Source organism: Semicossyphus pulcher, unplaced genomic scaffold, assembly GCF_022749685.1.
Source record: "Semicossyphus pulcher isolate SPU_LCO1_2020_fin unplaced genomic scaffold, fSemPul1.0.p SCAF_15, whole genome shotgun sequence".
In the NCBI taxonomy this organism is placed as follows: Eukaryota; Metazoa; Chordata; class Actinopteri; order Labriformes; family Labridae; genus Semicossyphus; species Semicossyphus pulcher.
In genome coordinates, this window is record NW_027211659.1 from 18,190,503 (window position 1) to 18,214,537 (window position 24,035).

General features: G+C 37.6%; 1 protein-coding gene across 1 annotated transcript in view; it reads right to left on the reverse strand.

Annotated features, from left to right (window-relative positions):
- The window catches only part of LOC138592874 (general transcription factor IIF subunit 2-like), a 48,959-nt gene extending 32,208 nt beyond the window's left edge, over positions 1–16,751 (reverse strand). The window contains exons 1-4 of the mRNA XM_069663766.1: positions 16,686–16,751; positions 16,130–16,203; positions 15,986–16,004; positions 15,521–15,665 (exon numbers count right to left, since the gene is read on the reverse strand). Of these exons, the coding sequence (XP_069519867.1) occupies positions 15,521–15,665; positions 15,986–16,004; positions 16,130–16,203; positions 16,686–16,751 (304 nt within the window). The remainder of the gene's footprint in view (positions 1–15,520; positions 15,666–15,985; positions 16,005–16,129; positions 16,204–16,685) is intronic.
- Between the last annotated feature and the right edge of the window lie 7,284 nt (positions 16,752–24,035).

The window sequence follows — 24,035 nt, forward strand, 5'->3', positions numbered from 1 at the left end:
GACAGAAATGCCAATCACAGAACTTCAGGTGGTGTCTTCATATTACTTGTTTAAAAAAAAAAAAAAAACATTCAGTTTTTTGTCACACAAGACAAAAAAATTAAGCACATCCTCACCTCTGAGAAGCTGAAAATTCTTTGCATTTATGCTTAAAAGTGACAAACAATTGAATGATTTTCTGTCAAATAATCATTTATAAAGTAAAGATTACCACATTACAACAAATGCAACAACAACAGAATGAAACAAGGACAACAGAGTGGGCTGATGAGAAATACATGAGGATGATTTCCAACAGAGCAGAAACTGACATGGCAGAAGATGGAGGAGGACATCAGAACCATCCTGCCTTCCACTTTCCTACTGCACGTGTGAGACTGCTCATCAACATCCTTTTGCACAACGTGACATTAAGGGCGGCAACAAACAGGTGTTTGTACATGTGACATTCAGTGCATCTGAGTGATGCTGTCAACAATGATTTGTATTTTTCCTGTGTTTGTGTTTTTAAGATCTGACAACACTACAGATACTCTGGACTTTTGTTAGTCCTGCCATTTGGTCGTACATTCACACATACCCAGGTTATGGATTATGGTATGGATTATGGACTGGGCAAAGTGGGCAACACATCCCAAAAGCCCCCAAACCACTGAGTCAACGGTATCTTTTATTTGATTCATTTAAATTTGTTTTATAATATTTATTATATCATCTAGGGCATATCATTAGTTGACTCTGTGTGGTTTTTTATTGTAATTAGCTCATTTTCAGACGGATTCTACTTTAATTTGCAAATTATTTTATATTTTTTTGAGGTAGATAAATGTGTATAAAATGATGGATGGTTCAATTTGAATTATTTTTATCTCAACATTTTACTGTACCTCACTACCTCCAGCTCAGTGCATTCCAAGACTATGGACTTAACCAACATACCATAACACCTCAGGCAGGAGTAATTGAACAAAGTAGGTTAACATACAAATGTCTGTACAAGTAGGAAAACAGCAAACTCCAACATCAATTAAAACTAAATAATTAATTTTAAATTAAAACTTGAAATGAAAATCATTATTAGTTTTATTAGACTGTAAATTAAGATAAGAATCCTTTATTGATCCCCAGGGGGGACGTTCGGGAAATTGAGGGCATGACCAACATGTAGGACCAAAGGACGCAAAAGGAAACAAACAGAGAAGACTGCTTTTGGCTGTCAGGAAAAAAGCCAACACTCAGGTGATGATTTACATTCATGTTACCTAATTACCAAATCATTTACATTTATTACAATCCATTATACAGGTTGGTTAGAATTTTTTTTTCCAGGAAATGGATAAGTTATTACTTAGCTTATGAAATGCTAAAATTATACATCTACTATTTTAAGTCCAGTGGTAGGTCTGTTTGTTTTCACACCACAAAGGAACCACACCAGAAACCGCTTGGAAGTGGATCCGACTAATTCCTTTATAAGAAACCTTTTTTTCTAATCAAAGTCACAAGGAAATGTCGGACACACAGAGAACCTGGGGCAATGACGTATTTTTCAGACATGTAGGAGCACTGGTTCTTATCCGTGTCTCTGGGCAACAATGGAGCTCCAATAAGCTAAGCCTGCCTTCAAAGCTGCCATGAAGTCTGCTGTGTGCACTACACTTAACTGGCCACAGGGTACATACACAGTGCAAAGAGGAGTAGGATGGAGTGGGAGGTCAATATATACAGCAAACATTTACCCCATAGCATCGGAACAGATTAATCTTGCTCTGTACATGCTAAGTATCAAGTGGATAAATAAGAATATGAGGCTGCACTTGGCATATTGTATAAGACAATATTTATGGTAGCAGGTGAGAGTTGTTTTTTTTTCCAGTATACTCATCAACACATTTGTTTCTTGACACAAAATGATTACTCTTCAGACAAATTTAAATTTGTCAAAACCTGCTGCATTTTTTCCCTCCATCTGTCTGTCAACCCTGAGTTATGACTTACTGGAAGCTGCTGTTAGTCTCACACCTGCGCTCCGCATGGAGCCTGACATAAAGAGAGCGGCATTAATGATACAGCCTTCCAGTTTTTCCTTTCAGACTTCACTTGACATGCAGATTGTCAAGGTTTTTTTTTTTTTACGATGCAAAGTTGAATCTGAACACCATATACTCAGGCTGCCCTGATTTGGACAATGCAAAAAAGCAACTCTCTGCTGAGGGCCAGACTTATGGTGGGTGAGCGAAAGGCTGAGAAAGGCAAGTTTTGTTACTGTTGAGTAAAATCCTCCCACACAACACAAAAAGATTTTTTTGCTCAGACATCTCACACAAAAGAACTACAAACATATGGATTGTATGACCTGTGTGTGGAGGAACGGCCACCCTATCACAACACTGATGGACAACACTGACTGGCTATTATTACATTTTTAATAAAGAACTAATATCCAGCTGGCTCTGAACTTACAATAATGTGATACTTTTTATTCATGCGTCCGTGTGCATGGCTCCCTACAAAGATAAGCCGACTGAAACCTACCCACTGGTGAAGGTCAGCTGAGCTTCTGGATGTTTAATAAAGTAAAAGGCTGTTCAGTTAAAATACAGAGGTAATGAAATACAGAACAAGCTCTTAAACTCTCTCTGAAACATTATGATGAATCGCTAAAATGTGAGCAGTAATACCACTGTTGATTTATGAAATCAGAGTGTAAAGTTAAACAGATGAATTTCCAGGAAAAATGTATAATGAAGGCATTCGACCTTTCTCTAGAGTCAGTGCATAGTTACTTTAAGTAAAGCCTGCCTTGTGTTAAGTCAATAGGACCTTACGGAATGAGAACTTGTGCAGTCTAATGTATTCGCAGTTAGGAGACATGACATTACCATTAACTTAATGGGCTCTTTAGACACAGTGGGAAGGGTCATGACAGACAAACACCTCAGCCCTTTTCAGCTTCAACTTTACAGAAAACATTATTCAAAGAGGTTCCTTCCCTCACATATTCTACTGTGTGCTTTACTATAACCTTTTCAGTCTTTCAACAACCTACTGACAGAGACGCACATCGTTTCTATTGGCGACAGAGCATCACGTTTTAGCCCTCCAACATCATTCTGGGTATCACGTGTCTCTTTGTATCTATCCTGCAGGAGTTGGACAAACCTTCCTTTCAACAAGCAAAACAGAAATGAGAATGCAGATGATGATTCTCTAGCTAAACAAATGTGGCTTTTTTTCACCTTGGGCAATAACAAACATGCATCTCTGAGAAGAAAAGCAGGCCTTGAGTTACAGTGATTCAGACCCTTGCCATACTTGTGAGGACAGGGAAAACGGATGGAAGATGCATTTTTGAGGAACCTGTGGGGTGCAAACAAAAATTTGTATCCACATATTTAGACTTTTGTGATTTGTTAAAACAGGACAGATTTTCTTTTGTATGGAGATGTCTTCATGACCAGAGAGCAGCAACAATTAACTGTCTGACAGACAGACAATCTACACAAGTTGCGCAATGGAATCAACGCAGAGTAGGAATGTTAATACCTAACCAGTTAACTATTGACTGATAATAAAATAAGAATGTTGATTGATTAATACTATTGGTTAAACTGTTAAAAAAAAAGAAAAGAAAAAAACCCTGCATATCTCTGCATTCCTGGGACATCAGTACTGTCTGAGGGGGTATTCTCCATGGTGGGTCTCACAGTCAACAAGCCTATTGTTGCCATTTCTTCACTAAAACCAATAAACAAACTGTCTCCTACATAATAAGGACTGGTGAAGGCCTGGCCTTTTAATTTAAGTTTCCATAGCATATTGGTAACTTATGACTGTTTTTTAGCAGAATCGAATATTAACATTTACACGAGGCACATCAGGTCCAGACACGCCATCAGCATCGGAAAGGATCTTATGTTTATTTAAGTTCTGTGTGCTTATCATCGAAGAAAGGTCGGCTGTAAATGTTTATTTACTTATTGTTGCTGTTGGATCACACGGCTGTATTCTCCAGTGTGTATGTAATGGACACTGGACAGTGTCTTAATATCTGTGGGCACATCTGTCAGTGGCAAAGGTAGTTATGTTTAAGGATTCTAATACATTTACCTTTTTAGTTGCTTGTGTGTGAGCATGTGTGTGTTTCTGTATTTGAGAGGGCGCGCATCAGAATGAGCGGGCATGATGAAGAGCTTGTTATCGGTCTTCAGCTGTTTTTCTAAAAATTATATTTCATTCTTATAGGTTAATGATTCATGACCATTAGCTGGGGTCGGTTATCGGTTTATTTTACAATAAAAACACCATTTTAATTATAATGATATCATATTTGTTTGGGGATTTGATATGGCAACTGTCATACTACACTTTTGATATTGTGTATGGCTGTGCAATCCTACTTAACACTTAAATATACCAGTAGAGTCTGAAAGTAACAGATCTTCAAGTGGCAGCAGAGATGTAATTCTTAATGTTTACCATAGTCATTCTTCTCCTATTAGTAGTTTACAATTAATATGATCAATATATAGAATAAACAAATAATCAGATACTCACAGCAAATACTCAAATTCTCAGTCTATTGGGTACCCCTACTTAAAACCTATGCAGTCTAAAACAGTCCTGCAATAAATGATTCAGTGTAGACTAAATAATGGACACACCAACTGTCAGTATGATACATATACAGTTCAATAGTACCACAAACTAAAGCATCCAGAATGACCCGTACCTTGAACCAACACCTCTTTATAGTTGGAATTCCAACAGGGTAACAGGGTGTATGAGGACGAAGCTGAACTCTGACCTTTCTTCTAAACTTGTGAGCAATCAAAAAAGACGCTTTATAGTCAAAATGTTAATTCATAAGCAGTTAATTTGTGTTTGACCATGCAGACAATGATCTGCACAAAGGATAACAGAGCCATTTAAATGTATGCTTGATTAGAAACAATATATTCTTACACTCTAAATGTGTTGCTGCCAGTGTGAATGTGTTGAACAGTATAAAGATGAGAAGAGGAGTTGTTGAAAAGAGCAGGGAGCTCAAGTGACAACAAATGTCACTGTGGCTAGAAATTAATTTCAAACAACACTTATCACTCTTATATTTCAACTGAGGTATTTTTTTCGCATATCTTCTTGTGGTGCTGTGAGAGAGCAGAGAGCAGTGCTACAGGAGAGATGACAGCTTTCACCAGCACTGACAGTGAGTATGCCCAAGAGGCCTGAGCTTTCAAAAAGCAGGAACTTTGAAGCAGGTAGGGAGAAACTTTTTCAACTCTCCTTTCAAAATACCAAGACTGCAAATGATATCAGCCATGAAAACCACCCAACCTTACAGCTAGTACTGCACAACTACATTCAATTAGAGGAACTGCTGAAAGCAAGAGTTGAATGCCAACAATTCATAGAGTGGGCCAGTTGAGTCCATGTGAAAAAAGTCAACTATATTCCTGAAAGCATGTGTTGTTCGTGTCCCCTGACTACAAAGCCATGCTTTACAAGAGGTATCCAGTGAAGAGAAATTCCTCTTTAAACCCTCAGTGATTCATTTGCCACACTTTTGGAATGAACATACAAAGCTAAGCCAGCCTTACTCCTTCAATAGAACACCTACAACAGTCTGCCCAGGATTCAACAGCCTGCACAGTTCCAATGGTTTTGCATGATGCTACTTCAACAGGGAATTCGAATAACACTGTAGAACAACAGCAGTACACTATGCACCTTTTCAAACAGCCAGGCAAACAGGAATTTCTATTTCTTACATTCAACATAATTCCAGACCTCTGAATCAAAGCTGCCATCTTTGATTTTGACCAATTGAGAGGCCAGTGTTTGATCACAGGTAATGCAGTAGCAAAGCAATTACAGAAACTATCTTCACCTTAGGCAGGATTCACCTCAAGCATGAGCCGAGTGCACAAGCTGGGCGTAAAAAATAGGTCTTATCTCTTATGTCCGACTTAGCTCCGACCGACTTCTTAATTGGAATTTACACCGAGTGCACCAAGCCTAACTGACACCGGTCGTAACTGTGCCCGGTCTTATGATGCGCGTCCATGTGAACATTGGAAAAGCGTTGACTGTTACCAAGCAACGTACGTCTCCACTCGCTAACTTCTCTCTTCAAATGATCGACAGAAGACATGGATAACAAAACAAAAGTAAAGAAAAATTAATTTTACAGATAGTGAAATGAGGAAACATAAATAATCAAGCATGCAGTTGTCCAATGTATATTTATTATGTCTCCCTCTGTGTTTTCAAAGGGCCTACTGGCACAAAATCTGAGCTCAATCCGCACCTGCAGGGCAGGGACAGCGCTGCGTTTCTGTCTGACACATGCTGCAGCTGAGGGGAGAGCTCTTCAATCAATTCAAACAGGAACAAAAACGAAACCTTTCGATCAACTTACTGTCTGATCGCGGATGACTCTCTCTCTTTTAAGGCCATTTTAGTTATCCTGTAAAACAACAAGATGTGCTGTCACTGTGTTTTTCTTTTAGGTTTAGTGACTGTTACTTCAACCATTTGATTTACTGTAGATTTAAGTCTGACTTTCTAAACTTACGCCTGCTCCATCCTAGGCGTAAAAGATGGGTGCAACACAAACTTAGGCCTAGGTCTAACTGGTGCACAGGGCGTAATTTAAAGTGTGTCGTAACCTCGTAAAGTCGGACGTAAGGTTACGACCAGGCATATGCCCACCTGGTGCATTCGGCTCCTGATGTCATTTGAGGGTTGTTTGCTTGTGTTGCCTGTCAGTCAAATTGGATCAAATTAGAATGTCCTGATGAGGCAGATATGGTGAATTTTTTTAATACTTCTATGGACAGTAAATATACAATATAAATAGCACTTAAGGATGTATTTTGAAACGTTAACTTTGACTGTCGCCTTTTTAGTCACAACTAATTAATAAAAAAATTCTTAACTTCTGACATCAAGAAACAAATTTTACTTCTTTACTTAAATTGCCCTGTACACAGCCTTGTAAATTTAACATTTTAATGAAAGAATCTGATATTTGTATAAAAGAGAGTCAGATTAGATTTATCAGTCACTTTTTCCACAGAAAGATATAAGTGAAAAACATTATGCTGTTCGTAGCTTTAAAAAAAACACAATTCGTGGCTTAAACTAACTCTGAAGTCACTCTCACTCTAGAAAGACGAAGCTCCAGCTTACAGGGAAAAATCAATTGAAAAAGCCCAAATACAAATGTCTATACCCATAATTTGCTTTATAGACCAAAATACTGCAGCAACAAAGAAATAAGTTTCAACCAAAATGTCAAATAAGGTATAAAAAGTAATTTCAAGGACAAAAGCTTTGCAAAGTTTTGTGTAAAGCTTCACATAGGAAACTAAAGAAAAGTCTTACTGTAACAGAGCAGTACATTACATCTGGCTTTCTGTTCTCCCCTGCATGCCTCTGTGGCAACTAAGCCTGTTGCTTAGCAACCTCTTAATCAATACCTGGTCCTTGCTGGAACAAAGCAGAACAACGAGGGGGGAAATAATGGAGGAACATTTAGCTAGCAGCCTTACAGTACAAAAGCCATGTCAGATACCATTTATGTATATATCAATCACTGACGGTCACCATTAGCAACCTCTTGCTATTGTTGGCTCATTGAACACTAAAAGCGGTGGAAGAATGTATTATACAGACTCTGCAATGTTTAGATCATAAGAACTAGATAGTGCTTGGCTGGCTGGCTGGCTTTCATATTTCTGAACAAAGGGAAGAGCTTGCCTCGCCTATTTCTGGTGTTCAGGAGAAAAAAAAGCATTTAAAATGCTTTATCTTTGATTACGGCACGCATTCGCCGTGGCATTGTTTTGATGCTTATGAAGCTTATGCAATTTCACAACATTTATCGGGCCACTGCATTAAGTCTTCTCTAACACATTTCAAAGATGCTCAATGGGGTTAAGGTCTGGACTCTGTGGTGGCCATTGGCCAATCCATGTGTGAAAATGATGTCTCATGCTCCCTGAACCACTCTTTCACAATTTGAGCCTGACGAATCCTGACAGTCACATCTTTTCAACGACCACAGGTCTTCCGACATGGTTGTTTAAGAAATGAGAAGCTACTCACTGCATCAGTTAGGGTTAAAGAACTTGTTGCCAGCTGAAACATATTCAATTGTAATTTTCCAATGGAAGGCTCTTACCTATTTGCTTAGTTAAATACAAGTGGTGTCTTTTTTTGGGGGGCAGGCAGTGTAGAAATATAATATTAATTAATAATATGAATCCTCACATGAAAATTAAACCATTTATCTAAAGACCTGCTGTGTCCGAAGTGTCAAGTATTAGTGTAATCTGAGTAGGTGTGAGGCAAAAATTGTGAGTGTGAGAGTGCAAGTGCTGATCATATCACTAAGTGTGTACCTGCAGATACAGTGAGGTTTGAAAGCTTCTGCTGCTGTGTGTGTGTGTGTGTGTGTGTGTGTGTGTGTGTGTGTGTGTGTGTGTGTGTGTGGGTTTTTTTAAAGAGAGCAAGACTGTGGGAAGATGAGTGGGAGACCGATGTCATACAATACACCTTCCTGTGGGCGAGTGGGGGTGGAGCTCCGCGTTGGTCAGGTAAGTAGAAACTACACACCACCACATCTCAAAGGACATTATCCTATTTTTTGTTTCCAGTGCACTTTCAGTCGAGCAAGCCATCTGAACCACTGACCTCTTTACTAAAAAGAGATTCTTCTGTCTCTTGAATGCCATGTTTCCACATTCTCTAACCCAAGAATCATACAGATGATCCTCTTGAACACTTTTTAGTTCTACTGGGTTTAGAATGTTTTTTTTTACTTTATATATGTCATTTGAGCTGGAAATTTCAGTGCAGAGAATTTTATAAGTGCTTCTATTTTTGATGGTGATAAAAGACTGAGAGCAACAAAAAAAATAAAAAAGAGAAACAGAATAATCCATTATCATATGTAGGAGGTATTAATGCACATGCAAGTGTGGGTGAAGCTAGAGTGCACAAGGGCGTTGATAGAATAAACCTTGTGGCTGTAGGATGAACCCCGGTGAAGAGAAAGCTTTATTTTAATCTTATTACATTTATAAGCCCAGTTTACCAGACAATGACAGAGATGTAGCTGTTAGTTGCCAGTTTATAAGGAACACCAAGCTAAGAAGAAGAAAATGAGATACTTTATTAAACCCCGAGGGGAAATTCAATCTTTTCAATCTGTTGGTACAAACATGCTACACACACATAGGCCCGAAATACACACATGCACAAACAGGACTCCATGGACATGCACTAATAGAGAGATGTCAGAGTGAGGGGGCTGCACATGGACATGCGCCCCAAGCAGTGGGAGATTCGGACACCTCAACGGAGCCCAGGAAAGGAACTGGTACCTCTCCAGCTACCAGCCCCACAGAACTTGAACCGGCCACCCACATGTTCCAAAGTCAAGGCCCTACAGACAGAGCTACGAACTACCCCAAATAAAAACTCTTTCTTGGTCAAAGTTATATTGTTCTATTTTTGTTGAATCTATTTTATAGAGGGCTTCAGATGTATGGTAATACAGAGGCTGCAGTCTGTGATACTGATGAATTTTACAGCATTGTACTGACAGGTCGATATGTTTTTGTCCAACCCATTTATATTATTGACGCTAGGCTTTATATCAGTTGTCTGTATGACATTTTCAAGGTAACACAAGAATTATCAAAGACCTATTAAGATCTTTTAATACCACTTAAAATCAGTTCAATGCCAACTTCACAGCCATGCTAGCAAAGGTATGAAGGCTATGCCAGTCTAGCGGCGCAAAGACTTAAATCATTTACATTTTGGTCAATGCTGTTTTTTAAGCAGGGACAGTGCAATACATGCAGTATAAAAATAGTCCTGGCATAAAGTCAGGACCAAGCATAAAAACATAATCTATCTGATCTGTTAAAGCAAAAGCATCATCCAAGTGACACTTAAAGTAAATTGTAAGGTTACACACACACACACACACACACACACACACACACACACACACACACACACACACAGACACACACACACAGCATTTTAAACATCGTGTGATGATGCTGCAGTACTTATTTAATCTAACGAACAGCCAAAAAAGTAAGATTATTTTGCGAATATTAATTTTTAAGCTTTTTTAATAACATTCACATTAGTCTTCTCAGCTCATGGCAAAGATTGCATGAGGCGGTCAGGAGAAAGTAGGAGAACAGTGCTATTGGTATAAATGGTGAGTCTAGTTCACTTGCCTTGTGGCTAGATCAAGCATTCATACTGGCTCTGTCTGCTGGAGGATTGGTTTGAGGATGACATTATCCATCTCTAGATTCTATACAGTCTTCTGATAGTTGTAGCATTATAGTTATGTAGTCAGATTGTCACCGGGAAAAAGAGTCCATGGACTCTGGGGCAAAAACTAATTCCAGTAAGTAGGAGCCACCTTGGATCCTGTGGAACCTGTTGACTCCCACCAACATCATGTAGGGCTTTTTTCACTGTCCTTATATACTCAAAACGTTCAGAGTCCAGATCCAGGAGGGACTTAGCAAAATCTTTGGTGATCAATCTTGTAACTTAATAATGGATCTAGGACTATTGGATTGGCATCTTTACATGTCCTTCTTAAAGGTTTCAGAGCCTTCCAACAACTCTTTCTGGACCCAGTTTGTTCATGCAGCTAAGGGGCAAGAGCCTTGAGCTTGCTCCTTTGGGGAAAAGGCTTTCTTGCTTGTTTAACAGCTCATCCTGAACGCAATTGACCTGACACCATCTTGTCATAATGATTGCGGCTTCTCTGTTTGTTGGTGCAGAAGAAAGGTTGTTGGACGTTAAAATTCTTAAAAGGTGGTCTTGACAAGATCCTCCGGAAACAGAAGGTGAGACCTCTTAGTTCAGTCGGGTCCTAATGGACTGAGATCTTAGGCCTCCAAGGCCACCTGTCAGGGATCGCCTCAGGAAGAAAGGCCCATTTGTCCACGGAGCCAGGAAAAGTCAGAGAGGGTGTTACCTCTTGTGACATCGTCAGCAGGATTGTTGACAGAATCCTGGTACCCCGAAGACTTGGAGAGGGTCAACTCTTATATCTCCATACCTCTTGTCCCTACAAATACTTTTAAAAATACACTACAGAATGGTTTTTCAATCTGTCCAAAAGCTGATGAATCGGAGTACTGTGGGTTGTTTGTATTTCTTAAAATCAATGACAGCACTAATGGCTGGCATTAAAATGGCTACATTCCCAGACTGAACCCCACATAAAACAGTCCCTTCAGAAAGTTGCGAAGTCCCAACCACTAAATAATGCTTATTCTACCAATCCTCGTGCATTCACAGTGACCTTGCATTATAACATTGTAACCTTGCAATTTGTCCAATCACTGCAACTTTTTTGCTAATTTGACCAATCCGGGTATCTATATCTCTAAACTCCCTTTCTTTTGATATGATAATATGATACTACTCGACTGAAAGTCACTAAATAATAATGATTCATTGAGCTTACCTCTTGGCTGCATGAAACCTATAGTAAAAATAAGGCTAAGCTATCTCGCAGAGAGAAAATGTTCAAGTTTAAATTGCTGTGTTTTGGCAGATACGAACAAAAAAATTGTGAAACAGACAGAAAATCTGGGATGATGCTCAAATCCTAGCTGGAACAAAGCGATTGAGACAATGATTTGGTCAAGAAACAAATACAAATATGCACAATTCGAGTCCAAGACAGATTTCCCTACAAGGTCAATACAGTATATCATATTGATAATAAATGTATATCGTACAGCGGTTCCGCTACATGCATGATGCAGTGGCGGCCAGATTTCTATAACGTATCCCGAAGTTGCAATTAAACGAATCCGCTCCAAATGAATGGTTGTTCACGCGCTCTCCTCATTGAGGAAGAGCCCTGAAACAGTGACAGGAGATCAATCACTCGAGAAGTCGTGGCAACCAAATAAACAACAAACGACAGCGGGACCTGTTTACTCCTCACACAGTGTTCTAACGGCAAGAGGGTCCGATATCAAACGTTCTCTGTCCACACACACACACACACACACACACACACATATGCAGTTCTGTTATGCAATGTAAACAATCCTATTGTGTATCTCCATATGTTCCTATTGTAAATGCATTTATTGTTGCCGTTTATAAAGCTTACAAAAAGATGCAGATGTCATTTGGTAACAACTGATCGATCGTTCCAATCAGTACAACATTAAGAACGTCCCTCATGTACATGCAGCTCACGTGCTGTGAGAACTGAATTGCAAGAGAAAATATTTAACTTTCGTAAGTTAATAAACAAACTGCTGATGAAGACAGGTTGACAGACTGAAGCAAAGCAAAGAGATCAGATTGAAGTAGATTGTGAATTAAAACTTAATAAGGTGAAGAAGAGAGTGCAATTAAAGTGTGGAAGTAAGAAATAACCATCTAGCAAGTTAATCTGTTCAGCAAGTCGGTTTTGTAGTATTGTGACCACTCAAAGCTGCAAAATGTCACATTCTCACACACACACACACACACACACACTCACACACTGATGGCAAGGGCCTAAGTGCCAATCTCCAATCATATCTATGCCCATTCATACCCAATGGCTATGCCCCCGGGAGCAATTTGGGGTTCAGTGTCTTGCCCGTGGACACTACGGCATGAGACTGTAGCAGTCAGGGATTGAACCCCCAACCTTCCAATTCAAAAACGACCAACTCTACCACTGAGCCAGCTGCCCCCAATGATAAAAAAACGTATCTGTTATGCTGGGGGTGAGAGTCTCTCTCTCTCTCTCTCTCCAGCCAGGCTAGGATTTGAATTCTCCGCCCTCAAATGCCACAAGGTTGTTGTACTAACTTGTTTCAGCTAAAATTAATTATTAACAAATATGTGACTTAAAACATAACATAAAACATATTTAAAATGTATTTTTTTCAGCAACCATATAAAATACTCTGCTAATGAAGAAAGTCAACAGCGCAGACAAAAACAGGCAAAGGCAACGTGAAAAGGGTGGAAAGGGCAAGCCCCCATGTGCAGTAAGAGAGCAGTGTAGATAGCCTTTATAAACAGAGATTCTGCAACAGGTCCGTAAGTAAGCTCTCCTTTTTTCAACTGAACCAAACAACGCCGCCATATTGCTGTCGAAGTGTGCAATTTAACACAGTATACTGACATTGCAGGAGCAAATTAGCCTTGACTTGTAAACATTCAGCACCAGCGTCCCAAACACACTGACAGAGCTGTTCAGTCCTGCTGACTCCCCCATTTACGAAGACGTCAATTCGCCTCTTTTACTACCTCTTCTGCTGACAGAACGACAGACCGACTTTGCCCCCCATTCGGCCTCTATACCTTTTATACAAAACAACTAGGCGAAATAAAAGCTTAGTAGTCCTGCTTTAAACAGGCTGTGTAAAAGGGTCAAATGCGTGTGTTGGGAAGTGAATAGACAGACGGAAGGCGAGTAGCTTAAAGCGAGTTTTTCACTGGTTATGAAACAGACTAAAATTAATTCTGATTACTCTATATGACCTACAAAAGCAAACCAGACCATCAGTGACAAAATTGATTATTTCTATATAGTTATTTTTAATGCATGAAACCACTGGCGGGGGGTAGCTGTCAGACGAAGCAATTAACTGCACGCTGCCTTTGTTCACATTTTCCAGGGCAAAAATTTAAAGTGAGTGATACATATGACTGTTAAAGAAAGCAGGATGAAACTATTTGTTAAAAACCACCACTTAAGCGTGTACAGGACAAAATCAGCAAGGAGATAAGAGCTTTGTCCACAGGGGGCGCCAAAATCAACACAACGCGAAAGTTCCTCACAGGAGCTTTAAAGTGGTTTATGAATAAACACTAAAATATGGTGGCAAATATAGTACATTTAAAACGGGGAAATAAGAAATAACCAACAAGAAATAGGGTAATGCACACCAAGTAAGTCTACCCATGATGCAATTAATTTAGATCAATGAATTACAAAGAATGTAATTCTTCACAGCTCTAATATTCCAAGATTGTTTGAAATAATTAAACAAAATGCCTCAACTCAACACTGACAAGGAAATAAATGAGTTTAAAGCAATCCGAATCTGTAGCCCTCTAAAGGCATAAGGTTGGCTCCAGAACCCATTCCTTTCAGCCACAGCAGCCGAACTGATACTTGCAACAAAACACCTGGGGAAAGAGGATAGCTCATTATCCCGTACAAACGAATCTACTGTCATTGCCATCCACATGCACCACAAGCAAACAACAGAACACACCGCCAACCACAATTGCGTCAAAAAGAAATCATAGCTCCTCTCATGTGATCTGTTAATAAGATAATATAGTACTGTATTCTTTTGTACAAATAGTTTTTGTCATTTATGTTGTTGACGCATTTTCACTTTAATGACCTTCTCTGGGTGCTGCAGCTAATACTGCAGCTCCTCCTGTAACAGTATATTTTTGCATAAAGGTTAAAGGAATTCATGCCTCAATGGTTTTGCTGCTCTTTATAAGCTCTATAAGTCAAGTCACTGTCTTGAAGAGCCATTTTTCACTAAGAGCTGCATTAGAAAACTTAACACCGCTTTTGTTTTGTTTCACATCTTTGACTTTGGATAGCATTTAATTAGGACAACCATGTCAAACTACTTTGGCCATATTTGGAGAATGCTCAAAAAATGCTTTTGTTTGTATGCCAACAACACACAATTGCAGGCACCCTTATGAGTGCTTGAAAAATACAATGAGCAGTCATTTCACTGTTAGTGAGCACAGGCACCACGGGAGGTACAAGATTGAGTCTGACATTATACTGAATTAACTGCATCCTGCTATTTTTCTTTACAGTCTAACTAAATTAATATTTTCACAAAATTACACGGATTTCTTAATTAATTTCATGTTAATAAAAATTCAAAATTATTTATAATTGTATGCTGTGGCTCTTTCTATTGTCTTCAAAGAATAATTAAATCTACATTATAATTAACTTTACTGGTCTGATATATAAAGATGTGCAAACTGACTATAATTAATTGTCATTTTAAGTTGACACGCTGATAAACACATAACAGGTAGAGTTATCTTAGGCTCTGGGTCTGATTCAAATCCCTCTGGCTTACGTACATGTATGACACATCATGCCTGGCATCATCTTCCTCCATAAATCAGAGGCCACTCATTTATGTTTTAGTGCAAAGATTTAGAATCCCTCAACAAAGCAAGCATTCCTGAGAAACTACAAGAACTAAATGCAGCTAATGTCATGTTTCATTATCCTGAGCAAATTTGAGTGTTGGGTTTCTGTCAGCTGAACAAACTTCTCAAAGGCCCAGCAGAAAGCTTTTGTGTGCATAAATCAAGAACATACATTTCTGTTAACCTCACGAAGCACACTGCTGTATTGACTGTCATAGGAATAACATACACTGTCATATCTATTTCAGTTTGAACCCTCAACACACCATCTACCCACCATCTCAACCCTAGTTGGACTGACCTGTGTCGCTCTGGCTGAAGGCAGCCATGGTCTGTCCACCCACTGTTTGCATTGTGAATGGGTGATCTCTTGGGACCTGCAGTGATGCATCCTTCTCTCCCACATCGCCCAGGCCAGTCAGCTCCTCATTAAGGCTGAAACGTACCTGAAAAACACATCTGAGTCAGGTCTTGCTGACTAATCATGTCAACAAACACCTCTTTGATTCATCAGTTAAGGTCACATATTATATCATTAAATATTATTGATATTTGAGAGGAGGTTAGGTCAACATAGCAGCGAATAGTGACAGGATAACAAGAGTAAAAAGGTTAACAGAAGAAATTAAAGATGAGGCAAATAAACTGTGAAAAAAATTCATTGCTACAAATAAACAAAGTATGTCACATGAATGGGCAAAATGAAAGACAAAAGTTATAAAAGTTTAATGTAGCTGTTCGGTAATGTTACATGAAGTTGTCTCACCTCTGTTTTGCCTTGCTTCCTTTCAGGTGGAGGAGAAGCAAGAACAAAGTGAACATCACTGATACTGATAATACCAGAACAGAAATGAATCACATCAACAAAAAATGTAATGAAAGCTCCAAAATTAACATTTTCACAACATACTTTCCGATGGTAATCTTTCCAACTTCTCCCTTTTCCGTGGCCTTGTCCCATTGCTGAGATAAGTACTTGGGAACCTTTTGAGAAATGAATGGCACGAGGTCACATGTATAATATTATTAATAAATTACTCACATAATAATTATGTTAATTTAACATGCTACTCAACAGGAACTCTGACGGCGAATTATGATTAATTTCGACATGGATACAATCCGCGAGCTGGCCTATTTGAATAACACTGGTAAGCTAAAGTTAGCAATACTAACTTTATGTTAACTCTAGCTTAAATAAGTTCAGCTAAATAACGTTAGATACAATACATTGCTTTTTCAGTACCAATCATAGGGTGGATGATAACCATTTTTAACAGTTTTCATTGAACTGAAATTAAATAGATTTTATTTTTTATATTTGCGAGATGACACCTGAAATAAAAGACGTTGGGTGATGTTTTACCAGGCCCTAGCCGACTACCAAGTCAACATTAGAAATCTTCTAATTAACCCTTTTCAATCTCGAGTAATTTGATAATTAAACAATCTGCAGTTGGACAAACCTTAACAAGCCACACGCCATTACTTTGTTTCACTCCAGTTAGATTAACCTCTGTTTTGTCTGACATAGTATAAACGCTGTCACAGATCTAATGTTATGATAGCGAAGCGAGCGAAGATAGCTAAACAACACCCAGGTCGCGTGTTAACGGCGTGTCAGTCTAGCCAGGTGGATGGAGTTGACTATCTAAAAATTAAACTTCCTGTTACATCTTTCAAAATAAAACGAGATAGATATAGAATTTCTCCATAATAGTTACAAAATAAGTAATAAAAACAACCAAATGCAAAGAAAACTCTTCCTAAATGTAATCGAGTTGCCTATGTGAAGGTATTTGCACAAAAGCAACATATATTTACAAAAAACATTTGATCTTTAATGACGATATTTATCATTTAACTATGTCACAAAACACTTGCATAATCGCAAGTAATAAACAAATGTCCCAGGTGTGTGTGGTTTTTGACACTGCAGGCTACTAATTAAATTTACATGACATCTCATTAGTAGGGCAATTACATTACTCTTTGGCATCCAGTTTGTGGAAATATAATCGACTGTAATGTTCTGTAATGAATATTATCGTTACGTGAATAGCACAATAAAAGCACATATGAAGAGAAGAGGATATACAACAGGTTAAAAGGGGCCCAGCAATTTATTGTGTGTGCAGGTTAATCATACAAAGATGGTCAAATTAATAATACGGTGTTGTTCTTGCCTTAAAAAAATATCATTTTCATAATTTTGATGAAAAAATGGCATTTACAGATGTCACATTGCCACAGAAGCTCAACACAACTTCTAACCCCTAAATTGCAGACCTTCTGAATTACACCCACATCTCAAATTTATTCAAACTAAATCATATTTCAGTCTGATTATCAGGCCACTTGAGTACACTGTCAAGGATAGCATTGCATAAAAAGTCCAGATTGTTGGTGGTTTTCTTGATGGGCTGTAGCCCTTAAGTTTCTTTCATTAATAATATTTATTCCAACAATCTACCAGCTTGAAGGGGGAACTGACTGCCATATCACTCTGTGAGGGCCTACAAATAATAACCTTTTCTAATCTCTGTGCTTCCTCTTTGGAGTATATGGCATCTATTGAGATATTTATTGAAAGATTTAAAACCATAGTCGAATTACAGTTCCAATAAAAAGGTGTCTTGTAATTATTATTACAGCAATATTAAACATCTTGAAAAATTAAATGACTAACAGGGCAAAGCAAATGTAAAACAGGCATCATTAAACAGGGTGCTTACATACTTGTCAAAATGATTAACAGCTCAGTGGATTTGGACTGAGGCAGCAAACCAAGAAGTCAATTTGCATGTAAGATTTACTGAACTGTAGCATTAACAATTACTGGCAATGAGAATATGTTGAAGAAAAAACATTTTATATTTCAAATTTTAAAGACCTGGTAATCAGCAGTACTAAAAATGTATTTGGAGCCTTTTCTGATTTTTTATGTGTAAGATAATGATGTATTAGACTAATCCCATGTATTTGCATTTTTACTGTAGTGCTTTTGTCTTTGACATTAAATAATAATAATATAAAAGTTAATATATGAAGTGTAATGAGTTACCATAAAAACTGTTGTTTCTATGTTATTTTGAATAGATACTGGTAACATTATCATCTAGATCATGAAAAAACTGCTTTTTACAGTGACACAGTCAAAAGTCCAGAGCGCACCTGTCACTTCACTTTCATATTGAAGTTTTTTCCAATTTATATTTAAATTGTAAAAGCCTTGTAGCATTTAGCTCCAAAACCTCCCTTCCTCTAAGCATAAATCAACAGTGAAATGAAATCAATCAGATTTCTATCCATCACTGGACAAATTCAATTCTCTCCTGCCACTGAATGGTCTTGTGTTTGAGTGGTGAGCCGTTCTGGTTTACACACGTGTCCTGACATTTGTAAATTGGAGTTGAATTAAATGAGATTTGGGTTAAGAGTAATGAGACTGATAATCCAGAACAACTTGACAATTATATAATGTAAAAATAACATTGTATGTTTGAATTTTAAACCCTATTGGTCTGAGTCTTACCATACAAAAATATAAAAGAAAGCCATATGTCCTTTTTTATTCAATATGTATCTCACAATCATTTTAATTAAAGTGTGTGTGTTACAGGGCAGCTTATGCATGTTTGTGCTTCTTTATATAATTTTTCTTTATTTATAATGCCTTTGCAATGTGACTCTTTGCTGCTGATAATAATATAATGAAAATAATGATAAATGATGTATGTGGAGTGTGAGAGTTAATACAGATTAGCTTACAAAGTTAAAAACAACCACCAGAAAACAAAGAATAGGAAATGTCAGCATTAACTCATACTGTCTGAAAGTTTAAATCTATTATTTATTTGTCCACAAATGACACATAAACAAGACTTTTTGTAAGATAGAAAAATAAAATCGAATTGGTCAAAGAATTTTTAACTGTGTCATTTTACTGTTAAACTTGTTGCTATTGTTCAACATGCCTGTTAAAAAGATCATGTAAATTAGATTTTTAATGTTTAAATGACGCTGGTTTTATTCTTTTCTGCAATTATTTTTAATTATTTTTATATTTAAAATGTTTCTGTTTTTTAAAACAACTGTGTGGTATAGTTTTTATCCTTTCTTGAATGTCTGTAGATCATTGTCTAAACCAAGATCCTCTCTGAAGACACCTGATAGAACATTTTCTCTCTTTTTGTTTGAAGGGGGAAAAAATATAGAGAAAAATGTATTATTTTAAATACAGCATTTTAATATAGTGGTGGAAAGTATCTGGAGTAACTGAATACGCCCTTTCACTTCAGCTAATTTGAATGTATTGCCACCTTGTGGACCAATACTGTAACTGAACATGGTAGTACTGCATGAATGAACGAATGGATGAATGAAATGCCATTAAGAAATATGACATTTACTCCAAAACTTTCACAACTGGCAAATATATATATAATATGCTTCTTAAATAAAGTAAAACATCATAAAAGAAAGGACCCATGCCATCTTAATTGTAATGGTTGTTTGAGGTAGAGAGGTAGGGGTAGTATTCTATGAGATGAATTTGAATCTTTTTTTTTATTTTTTTATCAGCCTGTCAGAGGCTCTGTCAGATCTTTTTTTACTTATTTGATCTACATTTGAAGATATGCTGATAAACACTGTATGTGACACAGAATGAAATTATCAACTTGTAAACTGGTATGTTTAATGGTCTCCAAAGGTTTTAATCTAATTCTCTTTTTCGACAGAGATATGCTGATAAACACTGTATGTGACACAGAATGAAATTATCAACTTGTAAACTGGTATGTTTAATGGTCTCCAAAGGTTTTAATCTAATTCTCTTTTTGACATAAAAACCTTTGCTACTGTTCAAATGTCAGGGTAAAATATCAAGTTTACACAATGAATGAAATTACATTTCTAATCAGTAAAGCAAAATAAAAAAAGAATCAGCTGTAATAGACTTTAGTGCTCATCGAACCTTTAATCTTGGAAGTCTGAAGGCAAACACTTACAGGGTCTTCCATGTTAAAATGCTGTCCCACAGTTGTCCTTGCTGGATATGGTAATTGTGACGCTTAACAACAACAGACAGCTAGGAGAGTTAAGGCACTGACCTGAAGATTTGGATCAATATAACTTCCTGTGTCCCAAAGGGATCTCTCTGCAGTGTGACCCAGAGCAAAGCAACCATATCTGTGCAACACAAAAATTTCACTCAGAGAAACCTCAGATTGTCCTGTATCATCTGACCAGCCGTCAGCACATTCACATAAAGCTGAACACACACACAGAGCTCTCCTCTACTTCAAAACACAGCCTCAAAAGTGTCACAGCTGCTGGCCACAGTTTATCAGCATCATTGGAATGTGATGAAATGTGTTGTGTGTCTTTGGGTGTGTATGCAGGACAATGAAGCCGAACTTCCTCTCATTACCCAAATCTGAAACTTTGTGAAAGTCAGTCCTGTGCTGGTTGAAAGATTCAGAAACCTCTTTTCATCAGGGAGAAAATGAATTTGGCACCAACGGTCTGAGGGTTTTGGCTTTCCTCTCAAGGTCATCCTCACTTTGAAGAAGGCAGTTTTTGCCTGCAGTCCGGGTATATTTCAGGGGCTAGACCAGGGCAAAACAGCAACCACGAAATGAAATGCCAGCACACAGACATACTCAGAGCTGTGTACACTAACAAACCTGCTTAAAAACATTCTTATATTAATGGCATAGTTTATAATAATATTTCTAATAAAATGTATTCTTGAGAACGATAAACTGACCTATGAACCTCAATCTGACACTGTTTGCAAAAAAGTTCACCAGAGAATGTACTTTTTTTCGCAAGCTGCGGAATTTTAATGTTGACAGGGTTTTTATAAAAACGTATTCTTTTTTTATTAAATCTGTTACGTTTTCCTTTATCTGCTTTTACGGATCTCTTAATTTAAAAAATAAAACAGGATGCTGGGCATGGTCAAGACCTGCTGCAACATTGCAGGCACCACTTTAAATGACCTGACTGAGGTGTTCAAACTCATTCAATCCTGAATGATTCGCACCATCCACTTTTAAATGAGTTCTTGCTGCTTCCTTCTGGCCGCCTTACATTGTACCGACTTGCAGGACAAACAGACTGAAACACTCTTTTGCCCCCACTGCCATCAGCCTCAAAGTGATGTTTATTTATTTGTTGTCATTGCCTTTTTTAACCATTGGTGTGTTTCTTATTTAACCCTTTGTTATACCGTTGTTAGTATGATTGTTGTTTGGTACTGCTGGCTGTAGAACAAATTGCCCCTCTGGGATAATAAAGACATTCTTGATCCTTGATTTCGATAACCTTATTAAGCAGTTTTCTCACTGATCCACACCCCCAACCCCAAATTATTATATTTTCTTTACTTAGAAATTTCAAGTTTCAGTTTGTTTTGCCTTTTCAGTCTTTTCAGCTTCACATTCAAACTCAGTGTTTGCCTAATATAGAGCTAGTTTGGTTTTCATGCAATCTAGTGAAGACAAAATTAATACTTTAATGGTTAATACCTCATGACCTTATTTCTAGTTCACTAATCTCTTTTTAGTCTCAACACATCATAAAATATGACCTGGTCTGAATATATTATAGTTAATTCTGAATCAGCCTTTTTTGACCTGGTAGGTAACACTGTCTTACTGTTTACAGGGCAAATGTCAGAAGAGGCTAAATTCCAGATGAATTAATTCATCCAGGCGCTATAAAAAGCCTCTCAGGGATAAACTGCCTACTTTACAGGCATCACAAAGTGAGCATACTGTTTGTCCCTGCAGTGGAGTGATGCCTGGTCTCTCCACTGCTTTAAACTGAAGTATCTGACATGTTTCTGGAGCCATGCTGAGATTAAAAAAAAAAAAGAAGAAGAAGAAGAACACTGCATATTTGTCCGGGCCTTTAAACCTGCCTAAACCCTCTTAATATGAAGTTAAAACTACATGATGTACTTTGTTGTACATGTACATATTGCACATGTCTCTTTGTAAAGCCGAACACGGCAAAAGATTTATTATTAGGCTTTTATTAATTAGAGCCTTTCCACGAGAATGTATATTCTTTAATTACACGCTTGTTCACTGAGGATTAGCTCCCCCGGGTGGAAAGGCTGTGTCTCTGAAGTATTGTTTACACTTTTTGTGAAGTGGAAGGGCATTTGGCAGGTTTAATTTCTTCATATTTCTATTCATTCTGCATAATGCAGACAGAAGCTGCCCGACAACACGATTCTAACAACTGTCCACAAGTTTAACATTTGATGTATTACATGTATATAGAATGAGTATCATTGCATGCTCCAGCTGAGCAGGGAACTTGGAGGGGTAATGTGTCTTCTAACTGTTTCAGTATGAAATAAATACACAGATTGACCTGATGGGGGTGCGATAAATAATAGCATCAATAATAAACGTATTTGTATATGAAAGTCAATGACTTAAATCGCTTGGGACACTGGATTTGAGGAGCATGTCTGATTTCTGGAGTTATTATAATTTTGGGACCTACAAACTTTTTTTCCCCAACTTTACCTGCGATTAAATGTATGAACAAGGTAAATAACTGTATTAAATTGTTTCAATGGATTAACATCATCATCATGTTTGTATATGGGATCAACAGAGTATGCTGCAAGACTGACCTTTCTTCTTAAGACAAACCACAACATCCTTTACACATACAAACACATTAACCCTAACACGCACAACTGTTTGCCTTCTGGCAAAAAAATAACTCCTGTAGATTTCAATGAGAGTCTGTGCCTTCTTATATTCTGTCTTTAATTATTAAATACAGTTTTCCAGCAGCTGCTCTTAAGTTTCCCTTTCACTCATCAGTCAGGCGTGCAGATCTAAGGTTACTGCTTTGATTAATTCATTGTGCTGACTGTATGCCTTACAATGTAATGAATGAATCAATAAACAACCAGGTTTCAAAATAAATGCTAAAATCCAAATTTCTGTCATGAGACATGATTTGATCTCTTAAAGACAATCTATCTATTGTGCTTCACATTTATACCCATATATCTAAAGTACCAAGAAGCCTCTCTGTATACCATCATTCCATAGTAGCACATATAAAGTCTGTTTTAGTGTTTCATTTCACTGATGAGATAATCAGACTAAGTTCATATTATGTGAGACTGCTGGTTGTTGTATATAAGGAAGAAAGTGTCCTCAGGCTTTTACCCTCATTCAGCTGGAAGACTCAAACAAATACTGAAAGGTTATGTGTAGGACTATACATTCCGACTGTTTGTTTTCCATGTAACATTTACCTGAAACACTTAAGATATGGTCTCATTCATGACATCACAAACCAATTTGACTTTAGAGTCAATATTTCTATTTCTATTATCTAGCAATATCTAGAAGATTATTATGGTTGGAACTTTCCTGTAAATCTATTGTGATGCAAGGGGCAGTGATCTTCATAGAAATAAATCAGTGACTGGATGTTTGGATGATAAAATATAAACTTTTGCATCTAGTATGCTATTGGCGTATCCTCAGTATGAATGTATGAAACTGTAAAAGCAGCTTTTCTAAGTGCAGCACTTGTTCTGGTCAACATCAAGCATCTTACACCGGCTTATAATAATTCTGTAATTCATGATATTTCTTTAGTCTTTATTGTTCAGTGAAGATCATCAGGGCCAAGTGGGTTTTCGACCACAGTATGTGTGGGATAAAAACTCATGAATGAATGTGGAGGGCCTGAATATTTAAACAGCTAGAAGAACACCCTGTGATTTTCTGCTGGGAACACTAGCCAATAAAAATAAAGCCAGCATC